Source organism: Atta colombica, unplaced genomic scaffold, assembly GCF_001594045.1.
Source record: "Atta colombica isolate Treedump-2 unplaced genomic scaffold, Acol1.0 scaffold238, whole genome shotgun sequence".
In the NCBI taxonomy this organism is placed as follows: Eukaryota; Metazoa; Arthropoda; class Insecta; order Hymenoptera; family Formicidae; genus Atta; species Atta colombica.
In genome coordinates, this window is record NW_017259336.1 from 1,349,140 (window position 1) to 1,364,714 (window position 15,575).

A 15,575-nucleotide genomic window follows, 5' to 3' on the forward strand; every position below is an offset into this window, starting at 1 on the left:
ACTACCTTTGCTGATACTTCCTTTCCTGGAGATATTGGACGTCCATGACTATCTATTTGTGTTGCTTTCAATTTTGAACAATCCTGTTCTTTATCATAAATACTTTTCTTGGATGATTGTATTTTAGATATATTCATATCAGAATTAGATCTTATTGATAGTCCCTTCGGTTTTGTGCCTCCCATTGTCTTAAAAGATCTAATTTCGTGAGATGTTCTAGATCGTGCAATGGGCTTTATTTGACCTGTAACTAGGTTAACACATTATATACATTTTCCAGTATTCCTTTTTTAACTTAGTAATAATTCTCTTTTTTATGTATTAGTAAAACATATTTCTTATTCTAATCGAGATAATTTCTTGATTTAAAGTGCATAATCCTCTATAATCCTCTTCACATAGTAATCATCTTTTATAAGCCGAAAATTTGTTATCCAATTTATTTAAAATTTATATATCAAAAATAGAAATATATACCAGACGTACAATACACATATTTTGCGATGTAAAAAAAAATATAATCGTGCAAACATATTTCGCTCACCTTCATTAGATTCAGCAAGTCCGCCCAATAAATTAAATATATTGGACATTTTGATTGTGTCAATATCGTCTATGAATATTTACAGCAATCTCTCGTGATTTTCACTTGCAGCTATTTCGCAGCTAGATCTGCGAAATTTTCTTCTTAGGACTTAAGATACCTATTTGGATTTTCAAGTTACTACGAAAGATTATAGTACCTACGATGAAGGATCGAATGAACCAACGATAACCTTCTTGGGGAGCAGAGATTGTTCGCAATTCTTACAGGCTAGGTTGTTCTACTTTCGGTAAACTTCAGCTCACTGACTTACTCTCTTATTCTCTTTATGTTCCTATTCTTTCATTCTTTTATTTATCCTATTAGGATAGGTAAATTATCATCTATTTATCTGAAGATTAGAACAATCAGCTATAACGACCAATAACGTTACGTTGCATACGTCACTGACATACCAATTCAAAATAATAGCAGCCGTTATGATGATATATCTATCTCACTTCAAAGCCGGTGGCACACGATGTTTGTTTTCTTGCTGGATTGCTAACTAGACTTAGAACATACATACGCATGTTCTAAGTAGTTAGATTCTTTCCACTGTATTGTCTGCGAGACTAGCACTGTCAGTATTGCAACCAATACAGTGACAAGACTCTAATCCAGCAGGAAAACAAGCATCATGTGCCATCGACTTAAGTTCCAAAAGTGTACATAATACACTAGTTCAATAACAGAAAACAGACCTCAAGAAAATCTGTAGTTTATGTTATGTGCACGTGATTTTCAGTACTGACACGTCATATGGAATATTAAGTTTTGATTTTTATATCATAAAATTTTTTTTAATTTGCAATATTTTTCTCATCTGGTATGTACCTGCTATAGCCAAATCCATACCAATTAAAAATTTCTTGGTTTTTGTTTCAGATGAATAAAACAGCTGGATTCATGAACTTACCTTTTTTTCATGGCCTTACTTAATATTTAGAATATTTATAGTTATTTTTTAATAAAAACATTTTTCAAATATGTAGAAAATACCTCTATCCCAAAAAAAACTTTATGCTATATTTTTAAAAAATTCGCAAAAATTCGGCTTCTATACTAGAATACTCCCTTAATCAGGTGAAAGGACTGTTTTATAGAAATCTTTAAACATATTTCATGTAAAACAATATATAACTTTATTAATAATATACCTTATTAAAAGAGACAATGTGTGCACCGTCAGTAGCAAATATTTCATATACACAAATCATTTTTTGAGATGTATAATATATATTTGTATATGTATATAACGACCTCATAACACAAAAGCATCGTTCAAAGGCCATTACAACAGAAAGCTACCAACTGTTTACAGTGGAATGCTTTAAAACAGATCTGTCCAATCATTGGAGTTGAGCTTTACATGCTATTGGGCAGATCTGTTTGAAGAGAAATCTGCGTGATAAAATCATTCGTGTGTGTATATATACAATTATTTACTACATACACATAGACGAAAGAATACATGTGAATAAAAATTACATAGACATTTTCGTTAACACACATTAACGGAAACGTTATGTTGGAAGCGTAATAAGAAATTCAATATAAATAATTTTCTCTTTCTCGATTCATTAAGTTTCATAGATATATTGTTTTTTGGGACAATATTTATTTTGTACATTCGAGCATTTTCCCTTCATCTATGTGTAGCGCAATTAAGTTAAACGTTTGTATAAATGCTAAATGTTATAAATAAATCTTTGAGCTTCTTCTGCAAAAGGAAAATAATTTTTCAGCTACTGTCTAAATTTTGCCATGTTCTCTCGTAATCTGTAATCTTCTTTATAATTTACATTAAAACGGTTTGTCAGTCTCCTTCGAATATCAACGAATTGTAAATGGTTTGTCGTAATAATATCAACAGTAGCATCTTCTCTTTCTTCATCTTCAAGCCATTCTGATACTCTGGATGATTTGAAACACGGCTGTAACAAATGTCGTTTCTTAATTAAAATATATTTCACATGGAACTATAAAGACATAAATCTTAAAGTATAAATGAAAAAATTTGAAAAAGGACAAGTTTATAAATTTATATATACATTTTGAATAAGTTGCATGTAAAGTTATTGACAACTTTCCATCCTTAGCACTTGTAGCTTCTTCATGTATCTAACGTTGTCACATTTCCTTAGCTATGCATGTGTATAATAAAAATATTCCATTACTGATCAGTATTTATAGTCAGTTCTTATTTCAATCAGTAACATTAAAATGCTAATATAATTCTGAAATATCATTTTAAGAGAGACTATACTTAATAAATCTTAAATGTAAGAATTGATTATGAGTACCAACCATAGTCTTCTAAGTCTTCTTATTTCAAGATCGTCTTAAGTAATGTCTTAGATGCTAATAAGACCAGGTTTATGACATCTCAAGACAACCTTAAATATAAGAATTAACTACAAATACCAGTATCCATATTTTTTGTTATAATAAAACAACTGAAGAAAAAAAATACTAAGAATAGAATTTATTTGTTCCCTAATGTCAACAGGTTTGTTTTTTTTATATTCAAAAACTAGTATATAGTTTGTAATATATAGTGTAGTAGTTTGTAGTATATAGTATTTAAAGTGAAATAGATATGTTTGATATTTGGCAAATGCGAGGAGGAAAGTCTAGTGTAATAAAACCACAAACCTAAAGACAAGGGAGGAAATAGAAAAGTTTTATTTCAAATTATTGTAACTAAATTATCACAAGTACTTACCAGATCCACAAACAACAAAGAGAAACAGAGCTAAGAGCCAAGGTCCAACTGGAGATCCCTCCTCTTGCGATTTCTAATATAACAAAAGTTTCTGCTTAATTATACAGATATCGATGTCAGATTACAATGAAATACATACATAAAATTTAAGAATCAAGTATGTCAATCATATATGTGGAGCAAACAAATGGGACATATGACTTGAATGATAAATGTAACAAATATTTTTCAGCATTTAGTAAACATTGCGACAAAGATGTTACCAATATTAATGTTTCATACATTTTAACATAAGAGTTTCATCAAGAATTTCACATTCTTAGTTCACATATGGCAGATACTGTCTGTTGACAGATGCAAGATTCTTTCGCCATGAGGTAAATCGTTCGTCGTGAAACGTTAGATAACCGATGGAACAGAAGATTTCGATGATTTGCAAACGAGAAAACGAACGTCCAACGTAATTTGACAGTGATCTGTCAGAAATAAACATCTATAACCTCGGATTGACAGTTACATAGAATATCCTCGCGAACGGGCGAATTGAATTGTCGCGATTTATCTCATACACGGTACATCAATCTTCAACCCTCGTCCATATGTCATTTTCTCAAACGTCGTCCAAATGCGCTTCCTAGGTACAAATTTTCTCTCAGAAAACCCGGATTTTGAGCAATCCGCACGACTTCACCGACCGAATCTCGAGAACCGCGAGGCTGCGTTTCAGAAGTCCGGAGAAATCGCAAGTGGGCGATTCAACGAAGGGAACTCACCGACGACTTGGGGACGTTTCCACGTAGCGTGATGTTTTTCGTCGCCTTCTCGTTCGCGATGCGCATCCGTTGTTTCGGCGCCATCGTTCTCGCACGTCTAATGCCCTCAACAAGAGTTAGAAGCAGGTAGAAGAAATATGAGACGAGTTGAGAGCTCACGACAACACAACACTTGTATGCGTACTTATCTACGAAAATGTATCTCGACGTGTCCAGCGGCTCTCAATGACGTTCTACAATCGTTGCGACGTTCGCCAACGTGTACGCCGTCGCCATATGACACGTGAAGTCGTGAAGTTGCGCGATAGCTCGCTGTGTACCTGTTGGCGCTCTCTTGTGCCACACTGTCACTACTGTAGTCAACTGAGAGAGTCCCTCGCACTTCAAATATTGGGTATCAATCATGAAACTTTTTCCCTAGGATGAAAAGTGAAAAGTAAAAAATTTCTCCATTACTTAAATGATTAAAGTTTTTACCTTTCCATCCTAAGGATAAAGTTTCATGATTGATATCTTTAATACTCCAATTGTTCTATGACGTTATTAATCGCAATATTTTATTTGCGTGATTACACAAATAATGTAAAAAACAGCAAATGTGAAAGAAAAAAAAAGAAAGATTATTAATTAAAAGGTAATAAAGGAAAAGAAGCTAATACTTGTTGTATACGTAGAAATTTTATATTTTTTCCAGAATCACTACAGCTAACAACAAATCGTTTTATTTTCGACTCCCATCAACATTAGTTTCTTGGTAAAATTATTGAAACGTAATACTCTCATCGTTACATCTCTTACTCGAATACCTCATTAATTATGTTAGAGAAATTAACTTCTCGTTTCTCTCTCGATGGCGACCAATTTGTATGATGCGGGCGATTGTCTACCCGCGGAAGAAAATCGTGAACATGGACTCATTCGCGAATAAAAAAGATATTAATTCAACATGTAAAAAAAAAAAGAGAATGCGGATGAGATCAAGATCTATGCGGTCGTGCCGCAAATCTTCATCGACATTGTATGTCACGATTCCTGTTTCTTACTCCGAATTATTTAATTTAACGAGCTTAAAAGCTTTCCGTTGATAATGAAACGTGAAATCGATAAATTGGCTCGACCATCAGAAAACAACCTAAGTTGCAGTCATATTAGATTTTTATATTTGAGACTGTCTCAAATACAGTCTTAAAATGTCAAATTAATTGCAGCTGTATAGGGCGATATTCATAGTTGATTCTCATTTTAAGACCGTCTTAAGTAATATCTTAATATGCTAATATGATTTTCTGGATTGGTTCATGACATCTTAAGACTGTACTTAAGATGGTTCTAAATATAAGATCTGATTATGAATATCGTCCATAAAGCTGCATTAGTATTTTGAGACATTAATTTTGAAATAAGAATACTATGGCTGATATTTATAATGGATTCTCATATTTAAGTACACAACCAAAGAGACTAAGAAATACTAAGAATTACTAAGAAATAAGAGTCGATAACGATCGAAACTATATCTTAGATACTTAAGTTAATTTTATGTGAATTTATATACTACGTATAAAATTTTACTAAACTACTCACCGAATTAATTTTTCGGTCTGCTGTATCGATAGAATTAGCGTAGTATTATCACAAATTAAATTGCTTAGCAATTTAATAATTTGATGCTCATAGACATCTTAGAAAGATCATAATAATGCTGATAAACATATTAAAATCTGTAAACAATTTATTGCGAAAAATATATGATTAGTTTATGACATCTCAAGACTGTACTTAAAATCTTTTTAAATATAAGAATTATAATAGCTTTCTCTACAATAAATAATTATCTAAGCTTTAAGTTTTAAGTCATAAGAAATTGACCAATCATAGTTGAATATAAGAAGACTAATTGACTATGATTGGTCAATTTCTTATGACTTAAAACTTAAAGCTTAAGTAACGACTTATTGTAGAAAATAAATATCGGCCTATGAACTGGCCGATATTAGTTAGACAGTAACAGATATATATAATTTACATCAATGGAAAAGTCTTGCAAAACTGTGAATTTAATAAATTATAATGCAATTAAATGTTTTCATGTCTAATTTACCGCAGTTTATTACAATTTTCAGTATTGCAACATTCTACTTCATGTTTTCAAGAGTCAAAAATAGAGATCGTACAGTATAACAGAGATGAGTTAGGAGTCACATAGTCGTGATATTACTGATTGACCGGAATGAAAATAGTATTCTATCTTTATTTTACGTCTAATGATAAATTCATAAAAATGACACAATGGTCAATGGTGTTGTGTCACTCTATCTTTATCGTACAACAGAATTCACTCTAGCCACAATCAGCGATTATCATAATCACATGACTCTAGGCACATCACTGGTCTAATTTCCACCGAAGCATTAATTCACATCCAATGTGTAGAACCAAAATTTATGATAAATCGATGGAACTACATTTGATTGCATTCATTTCATTCCCGCTTCGCAAAGTCGCTACTTCCAATGAAAACAGCATACTGCATCAAAATAAATTCGAATTGAAGACTTTGGTGGAAACTAAATTACTGTTATACTATAGAAAGTGCAGTCCACTTGGCGCTACAAATGATTCGAAGTCCAATGATTCCTGATCAATCGGAAGAAATAATTTCACTAATTGGCCAATGCTTCAAAATTCACATTTGCAGTATCAAATGGACCATAACCAGAGTTTCTAATCAGAACAAATTATTTTACATCATAATTTTTTATGTTTCATTATCCGAGCTGAAGTCTCTAAGGGTGTTCCACTTAACATTCGAAACGCTTACATATATCAATTCATTCTTGTTTAATATTTAATGATAACGAGGATAAAATGATTCCTGAGCATTGTGAACGTTAAATGGAACAAATAGAAAACAAATCAAGATCAATCACTTCTTGATTTTTGTACGATGGTTCAATTAATTTTCTGAGCTGTTCACAAGTGAGACAGTAAGACATATGTATATATACATATGCGATAAAGAACGATCGTAACCGCAATTATATACAGGGTGTTTCGAACTTAAATGGCCAAACCTTTATCGATCCTCTACACGCTTTCGAAGTTTGACTATTTTAATTCGGGACACTCTATATCTATATACACATACATGTATATACAGGATTTTAAATGATGATCTAAAGTATCTCTTGAACATTGTTTTAGGAAAAAACATTTTAGACCAAAATTTTGTGACTTCGGAAAGAATGTAAGATGGTATCATTGATTTGATCTTGATTGTTATCAAGATCAAGAGAACAAGGTTTTTGAATTTTTAGAATGTAATCTTTCATTTTTCACTTCATATTCTCAGCTTATCTCAAGAGCTTTCAAAACACTATAATAAAATATTTTTTCATTGAATTTTCATTTTACATAAAAATCAAGAGGAAATACCTCCAATGATCTTGAGCTTAATAAATGTTATCATTATTATAACGTAAAAGACTACGAGAATATGGAATGAAAAATGAAAGATTCCATTTTAAAAATTCAAAGGGATCTTGCCTTAATCTTGATTTTGCCAAATACCATTCAATATCGAACCAATGGTATATCTTATCTTTCTCTTCAAAATCATAAAATTTTTGTCTGAAATGGTTTTTCCTAAAATGCATTGATCAAGATATATTTAAGGTCATCATTTAAAATGGAACTGTATATATATACATATATATGCATATATATTATATTATTAAATAAATATATATATATTATTACAATTCTCTTTAGCGGCATGGATCATAAAAAATGTATGAAAACAACATTCAATTGCACGATTGCGGAAGTTTTGTTCTTAGCTCGGACTCATACAAGATTAGCTCGACTCTAACATTTACAATTATTTTATTATCGACAGATGACTGCATTTGCAACACGCGCACGCATACCAGTACAGTAGGATCCGTTTACAGCGTATCTTTACTTATATCGAATAGTAAAATGAATGAAAAGAAAAAGAAACGAACGCATACGAGATGAAGACATCGTTTGAATGTTTAACACGCGACGGCGTGAGTTCGTTGGAAGAATAATCATACATCCACAAAAGGACACACGTCGTGTGCCACTTTTGGAGCGGATATTAATTGAATTGATGATAAGTAAAGCTGAAAAACATTGCACTCTCGTGATGTGACGTAACACAGCTGCTTTGGACAAATAAAGTACATACTTCATCTCCTTAAGAGCAATGAGTGTCGCACGCGCGCAATTTTAGGAATTACATTGTACGATCCATGATACAAATATTTCAATCAATGATTTTAATCTATTTTGACTGTGGAATATATCTTTCGCACGAATGCATTGGTGCCGATATATCCGACTGTGCCGCACATGATACCCAGGGCCAAGCTGAACAATGCCATATAGCCAAAATAAAATGCCGTTTGAAAGAGACCGTACATTCTGTAAAAACATAAAAGGATGTAGATGAGACTTCAAATATTTGCGATCGAATTGCAAATATTACTGTAAAAAGATGTATGTTTACTCACTTAGTTTTGAAAAAGAAGTAGTAAAAGGAATAAATGTATACATAACCGGCCGTCGAAGCCGCTGCAAGAAAGCTCGTCCACTGCCTGCAGATGACATTTGCATTATATGAAAAAAAAAAGACAAAATATACACGATGTAAACTTACCATCGATAGTCTTCGGCATTCAGCAAAAAATATGTACATACGATAGTAACGCATACTGTCACTATCATAAGAATTACGAATACTAGTAACATAAAACCGTAGACATAGTAGATCTTATATGCCCAAAATGAAGTAAAGACGAAGTACCTAAAAAAACGTCGATAAATGTGACAAACTATTAAATGAATAACTAATGCCTATTTCCATTAAAGTAGATTAATTTTAATCTCGGCTCAACTTATTTTTCACTTTTTTCTAATTCTAAGAATTAGAAAAAAGATGAAGAATAAGTCAAAGTTAAAATTAATCTAAATTGGAAATGGGCGTTAAGATATCAATAAAACAATTTCATACATCTCAATAAAAATCGAACCGAAGGGTAGAATTCCACCAAGCATTATGATTATTAGCGGTTCCATGAACCATTTCTTCTCGGGTATTGGTCGAGGCACTGCATTTACACGGCACGGGGCGTCGGGTGTTCCAGCGAGATTACGACCTAGAATAGTACCTACCAGTGTCAGCGGTAATATCACAAATATGCAGATACATGTCACCGCAACCTGCGCATATACAATTGACATGAATTGGAATGCAAAAGCAGCGGGAAAGATCGAATTTGAATATGCAGTCACCAACCATGGATCCGAAAGGTATTGCTCTGCTGGCGTGATAATACATGGCGATGAAATTGATGAAGAAAGCAGTACCACAGACCATGAGTGGTAACATAAAAGCGCTGAAGATCATCTGTTTGATCCACACACGTCCACCCATCCGTGCGTACAGTCCACCACCCGCATAACCATTAATGGGCGACGTGGCAGCATATACAAATATTGCCGTTGACAACATTGATCCGCGTTCTGTATAAAGCTCACCCAAGATAGCAAAGATAATTACGCTCAACACCACCACTGTGACCTTTACATACAAAAATGGAAACATTTTCAATTTTTTTCTACTCCTTTATTTAAGGAATTAAGATATAGACCAATAGAATAGTCAATTTTTATATTTAAGGCTCCCGATATTTAAGGTTCACTTTTACAATTTTAAAACGATCTCATTATCTGGAAACACGATAGTGTCTCGGCGCTAAGCTAAGCGCAGCGACACTACCATATTTTTGTTTTATCCAAATTGTCTTTATTTATAAATGGCATATAGTAAAAAATGTGTTATTTCTTGTTTCTGATGTTCATGGTTCAAAACGACTCGAGAGTCTTAAAACCTCTCAAGTACAGTGTTAAGATGTCATAAGTCAATGGAGCTTAAAACATTACTTGAAGCGCTCTTAAAATAAGAACAGACTTACCAGCAATAAAGATAATGAAATACCAGCAATAGAGATAATGTTTGTACCTGATAGCCTGCACCTATGAGAGCTGAAAAGAACATAGCATGACTCGCAGGCCTAAACACGTCTCCATGCACCTGTTTCCAACCATATTCATCGCCTAAATCTCTCTCCATGTCATCCATCTCTTCGTCTCTACTATATCTAGCATAATCCTTTCTTAAAGTACGCATCAAAATCATTGAAACAAGCCCGACGAGGAAAATTACCATCATGAAGCTGTTAAAGATGCTAAACCAGTGTATCTGAAAAAAAAATTGTAGTTTATACAGCGTATACACTAATACTCTTCATGTTTTATGTTAGTTATTTCTAAAAATGTTATACAAACTTACTCTATGTTGAAAAAAGTTAGGATCCAGATACTTGTCGAATCTATCTTCAAATTTGATATTACTCTTCTTCCAATTGATTTCATAACTAAAAGGTATACGCGCCCCTTGCACCAGTTTCACTCTGTTGTCACTGGTCAGATTAACATCCACTATTTGTTTACCATTGTATCCAATATCAAACTTTTTATGTGTCCAAATATAATAGGAATCTGATACTGAAACTCCGTCATTGTTTTCCATCTCTCCTACAACACCTGTAACAAATGGTTTAGTTGTCTGTACTACTGTCTTGATACACAATAAAAAACACTTACCCCATATTGGTAAATCATCAATATACATCTGATACCAATACTGATTTTTTATTGCATATGCAAATGCTTTCTGACTTTCTTCATTTAAACTTATCTGGCAGTATTCTGTCTTCGAAATATCCTCTGAAACATGCCATTAGATCTTCATGCTTTTATATTTTATACATCCTTAAGATCCATTTTCTATAGCTGAATTAATATATACTTTGGCAACTCAAAATAAAATAGGTATACGTTCAATATTGGAAAAAAATAAAAAATTTTTGTTCAAAATTACAATTCAATGTAAAAATAAAAAATAGATCTTTGATTGAATAATACTGGTTGAACAATTATAAATCTGTTTATGCTGCTTATACTTTTTGCATACAGAACATTTGTTTTCTTTTTCTCCAATCTTTGAATGTATTTATCTCATTTTAAGTACAATAATTTTGGGGGATTTCAAGCAACATAAATAAAAAAATGTTTGAATCAATGTCAATTATAAATATATATTAATCATATGTGCACACCTTTGAATTCAATTTCTAAACCACTGAACTTCAACTCAATGCCCTGTAGAGCTTCTGCCAGGGTCTCGTGATAATGATTGATAACATTCTTGGTACCTGTACAAAAGGGTAGAGAATAATAAGAATACGTCTCTTGACGATTGTGGTACGGTCCTACAGTGCTCATCCATAGCACAACTTCATCGCCATCCTCGTACTGAAAATAAATAATAAATCCATCTTTAAGATATTCTCTATCTCTAGCTAACTTATGACATATTTCTAAAGCATCAATTATAGCATGTAGTAAGAATTGAAGAATACAATACAATTGAGCAATAGACCTATACAAAGTAGAATTCATTAAAGTATAAAATATAAGGGAAAAGGATTGAATGCAACGTAATACAATGGAAATACAGTTAAGTTGGAATTGAGATGGAATTTATTATACAGTAGTATTTAGATACAATGATAAACAGTTTCTTTCTGAGATAAATTTAAGTAAAGCAGATATTCATTTTGATGTAGTATCTTATGTATGAATACAGAACGAGAGAGGGAGAAGAGAGAAAAGTAACATAAAAAGATGTGTCTTCAGCGTGATGTTTGGCCTTTAAATGTCAACAGCAGGTCGCAGATAATCTGACATTTCGTGGCTTCTGCGCGTATACCTTGCTGGAACGACGTGTTACAGGCAGGCGTCGCCAGGGTATATACTCACGATGTGCGTGTGCTCATCGGCGAGGACCGACAGCACGAAAAGACCAAGCGCCAGCAAGCAGAGAAACTGCTGTCTTCGATACATGGTTATCAGTTCCTAAACGAAGCGCGCCGACCGGCCGGGCTCCCTTTACGCGTATGCACGAACAAGAGGATATCCCACGAGTGAGACACGGTGACGGCGGACAATCTCCATATAGATTTTGTAATGTATGCCGTAGCGCAACTTAGCAGCAACAACACAAATGAGGAGACACAGGACACAGCGACGGACGGACACGTATGAAGGATAAATGATGTATCTGGTACTGGTACTCTATACACTGCGGTCGCAGATACGTGCTATCACGAGGTCTGTTCTTTTTCAAAGAATTCTGAACTAGTGCAATAAGTTAAAGATAAAGTCACTAGATCAATAAAAGGTTTGTTCGCGTCGCATGCTCCAAATCAGAGAGAAACCTTCTCTCTGCTCCAAATTAACTCAGAGAGCACTTGGATCGCAGGTAAGATGGCGGTTGGAGCAGTTGGATTCATGCATCAATGTAAGCTGTGTTCCAAAATTCACTGTCAATGGTGAAATCTATAATTTACGTAACGTGTATTATATATTTTGAGCACTGGCAGTGAATTTTGGAACACAGCCATAATCATAGAACTTATAGTGATAGAAGGGAAATACGGACTTAGCAGCTCGAGTTGTGAGCAACATCTAAGGCCGGTATTCATAGTCAATTCTTATTTCAAGACCGTCTTAAATAATGCCTTAAGACATTAATGCAACTCTCTGATCGACTTTTGTTTTGCTCAGTAATTTTTCTTCTTTTTACGCATGTGCCAAAAGAGGACAGAAAGATATTTCTGTCCTTTAGGCTGATATTCATATAGTTTTCGGCCCGATCAGGTTTGCACCAACTTGGCTTAGAAAATGCTTTGCTATTAGTTGACGTTACATGCTCTACCAATAGGAGAGCACGAAACATCATTACTTCAACTCAAATTAATGCAAACTCGATCGGATCGAAAACGCTAATAGTCAGATCTTATATGACCATCTTAAATACGATCTTAAGAAGTCACGAACTTCTGGTTAAATTAATCGATGATTAATTACGTCTTACGGTCTCTCACTGATCTAGTTTTCATCAAAGGTGAATACCAGATCAGAATGTAAGAACCAATCAACTAGTCGAGCATTCCCCTGTCGTTCGACTGTAACAGAGGAATACTCGACTGTAATTCTCATTACGATCCGGTTTAAACCAGAGAGAAACCTGAGAGAGGCTGCCGATCTTTTTCCTGTTATCATCGAAATCATCCATACTCTATCGCCAATACATCCATTTTCAATTTGGGAACTACGTGACTACATACATTTTCTGACACTATCGATAAAATCGAAAGAAGACAAGGTTCGTCTCTGTAATACATCTTCAGGACAGAAGCGTGCCAACTATCCAGTATCTATAGGAGGGATAGTTTAATGAGTTCTTGAATGAAAAAATTTTAATTTCGCATCTGCAACATGTGTAAATAAAAGTTGTTGAATTTTAATAAATGAAACTGAAAATTCAAACAAGTTATTGGGTTATCTGGAAAGTTCGTGCCGATTTTGAAGGAAAATTGAAACGCAGAAGATTTAAATTTTTAATTTCATTTATTAAATTTAAATCTTTTGCGGTACGAACTTTCCGGACAACCCAATAATTTAATGAATTTTGTTTTATATATAATATTTATCTTATAATATCTTATAAAAGTACAAAGCTATGTATCTTTATGCAAATTTTCAGCCAGTATTTATTAAATATAATTATTAGTATAAATCTCTATAATTACTAGCAGTTATAGAGACTTTTAATAAATTCAATCTTTTCTAAACATATATTGCCAATTTAAAGTATAATTTAACAAAAACAAGCTATAAAGAGGTCTTCAATTACCTTCGTTAATTTTATCGGCGATCTTCTTTTTTTTGTAAATATACTCACCTATAAAACAAACAAGCTACTAATAAATTTAGTAGCCCGTTTTTGCAAGTAGTATATCTTTAATTTATTTTTTTATTTTTATGTTTAATTATTTTATTATATTTCATTAATGAAATTGCAATAATGTTTAAATATTATTCTTTATTGTATTATCCTTTATACAATTCGATATTACAATTATAATAATTATTTACAATACAATATACAATTATCAATGCTGTTCAAAATATAATAAAAATGACAAAACATAGAAGCATAATTAAAAAATTTTTGTAATGGAATTATACGAGAAGAGAGAGAATTATAAGAGAAGAGTCGGAAATTCATACGATAACATAAATTTTTCTAAACCAATGTTTAATGAAATATTGATAAACGCAGAAGAAATACTAACAACAATTAAATCGTATTTACTATTAATTATTTACTATTAATTAAGTTTACTATTAATTTGGGAATATGAAACTTAATAATATCGCAATAAAAAGTCATTAATATGTTTATAACAGCACTTTCATCACGTTCAAGATAATTATCTCAATAATTTCATCATATCAAAATTCTTTCGCTTCATGATATGCTGATTAATATCCGATATAAAGAAGAACAATCTTCATAGTGGAAAACGAACTTAATGAATCCTGATTCTACATAAATTTTACAAGATTCATTTGCAAAGAAAAGTTAAGTAATTCGTCAAATACCAGTGATCTTGTTACAGGACTGCAGTGTAAATCCCAAATCTTTCAGACTTAGCGATAGTAATAATTTTGGTAGCATATCAATTACAATTATCATTTTTATCACATCTTTAACATAATATTAAAATTCGCGAGAAAATATGTTCTGTCACACATAATTAAAAATCATCTCTTATTAAAAATAAATGGATAGAATGATTTCCTTATGGAATAGTGGTTACAAAGGAATTTAATACTAATAAAATACATGCATTATTGTAATTTTTTATATGTATCGGTATTTTTTATATATGGGTACATATAAAATGAGTACAAAAGTTTCTCAAATACCAACTGTTCGAGAGCCGAACCCGATAATGGGATTTAAAAAACATTTATACTGAAAAATTTATTATATAAAATTTAACAATTCTTTATTTTTTAAAAATTATTAATATCCCGCTAATATGAGAGTACCTATTCGACTTATCTTGAATTTTTTGTACCCACATTTAAAATTCAACTCATATCACAATACATTGTTAATTATAAAGAATTTTGAAAAAATTATGTAAATATCGATAAAAATCAATATTTGTTCAATATAACCTCATAATATCTGCATGTATTTTATCATATAAAAGTGTATATACGTATAAATTAATAATTTAAAATATTCTGCAAAAAATGGGATGTCCTCAATACCTAAAAATGTGTGTCAATATCTAAAAATGATTTTAAAATAACAATTAGAAAATTAAATACACACATTCATAACCATATTTTTATTAGAGCAATCATCGAAAAATTATAAGTAAATTATTTGTATAAAATTTAAATTTGTTTACTTAATAATTTGAATTTAAATAAATAATAATTATATATCTATATCAATCATATAATACTATAAATT

General features: G+C 32.0%; 3 protein-coding genes across 5 annotated transcripts in view; all 3 read right to left on the reverse strand.

The window, feature by feature from the left end:
* The window catches only part of LOC108688658, a 1,455-nt gene extending 733 nt beyond the window's left edge, over positions 1-722 (reverse strand). Inside the window, exons 1-2 of the mRNA XM_018194990.1 lie at positions 545-722; positions 6-244 (exon numbers count right to left, since the gene is read on the reverse strand). Of these exons, the coding sequence (XP_018050479.1) occupies positions 6-244; positions 545-593 (288 nt within the window). The 5' untranslated portion in view covers positions 594-722. The remainder of the gene's footprint in view (positions 1-5; positions 245-544) is intronic.
* Positions 723-1,776: 1,054 nt separating this feature from the next.
* On the reverse strand, positions 1,777-4,393 carry LOC108688682 (stress-associated endoplasmic reticulum protein 2). 3 transcript variants are annotated; one of them, XR_001931799.1, is made up of 4 exons: positions 4,085-4,393; positions 3,312-3,384; positions 2,894-2,982; positions 1,777-2,520 (listed from the first exon to the last, which is right to left on the reverse strand). XR_001931799.1 is itself a non-coding variant. In XM_018195021.1 (4 exons), exons 2-4 carry the CDS (start codon positions 4,166-4,168, stop codon positions 2,483-2,485), a joined length of 195 nt encoding a protein of 64 aa, XP_018050510.1. In that variant the 5' UTR covers positions 4,169-4,181; positions 4,269-4,393; the 3' UTR covers positions 1,777-2,482. The 3 variants fall into 3 exon arrangements, 1 of the variants encoding a protein (XP_018050510.1); XM_018195021.1 differs by lacking the exon at positions 2,894-2,982 and having other exon boundaries at positions 4,085-4,181; positions 4,269-4,393; XR_001931800.1 differs by lacking the exon at positions 1,777-2,520 and adding an exon at positions 2,793-2,823.
* Positions 4,394-7,853: 3,460 nt separating this feature from the next.
* LOC108688680 (transmembrane 9 superfamily member 3) lies at positions 7,854-12,338 on the reverse strand. Its single transcript, XM_018195019.1, has 10 exons — positions 11,996-12,338; positions 11,293-11,488; positions 10,778-10,900; positions 10,464-10,717; positions 10,134-10,373; positions 9,408-9,692; positions 9,123-9,331; positions 8,769-8,915; positions 8,623-8,706; positions 7,854-8,533 (listed from the first exon to the last, which is right to left on the reverse strand). Exons 1-10 carry the CDS (start codon positions 12,077-12,079, stop codon positions 8,389-8,391), a joined length of 1,767 nt encoding a protein of 588 aa, XP_018050508.1. The 5' UTR covers positions 12,080-12,338; the 3' UTR covers positions 7,854-8,388.
* Between the last annotated feature and the right edge of the window lie 3,237 nt (positions 12,339-15,575).

Coding starts and splice junctions, on each gene's coding strand:
- LOC108688682 (XM_018195021.1), bottom strand. CDS start 4,168: ATGGCGCCGAAACAACGGATGCGCATCGCGAACGAGAAGGCGACGAAA. Junction 3,385..4,084: donor GAAACGTCCCCAAGTCGTCG/GTGAGTTCCCTT, acceptor TTGTTATATTAG/AAATCGCAAGAGGAGGGATC. Junction 2,521..3,311: donor CTTTGTTGTTTGTGGATCTG/GTAAGTACTTGT, acceptor CATTTGTTACAG/CCGTGTTTCAAATCATCCAG.
- LOC108688680 (XM_018195019.1), bottom strand. CDS start 12,079: ATGTATCGAAGACAGCAGTTTCTCTGCTTGCTGGCGCTTGGTCTTTTC. Junction 9,693..10,133: donor TCATAGGTGCAGGCTATCAG/GTACAAACATTA, acceptor TTGTATGTAAAG/GTCACAGTGGTGGTGTTGAG. Junction 8,534..8,622: donor TACTTCTTTTTCAAAACTAA/GTGAGTAAACAT, acceptor ATGTTTTTACAG/AATGTACGGTCTCTTTCAAA.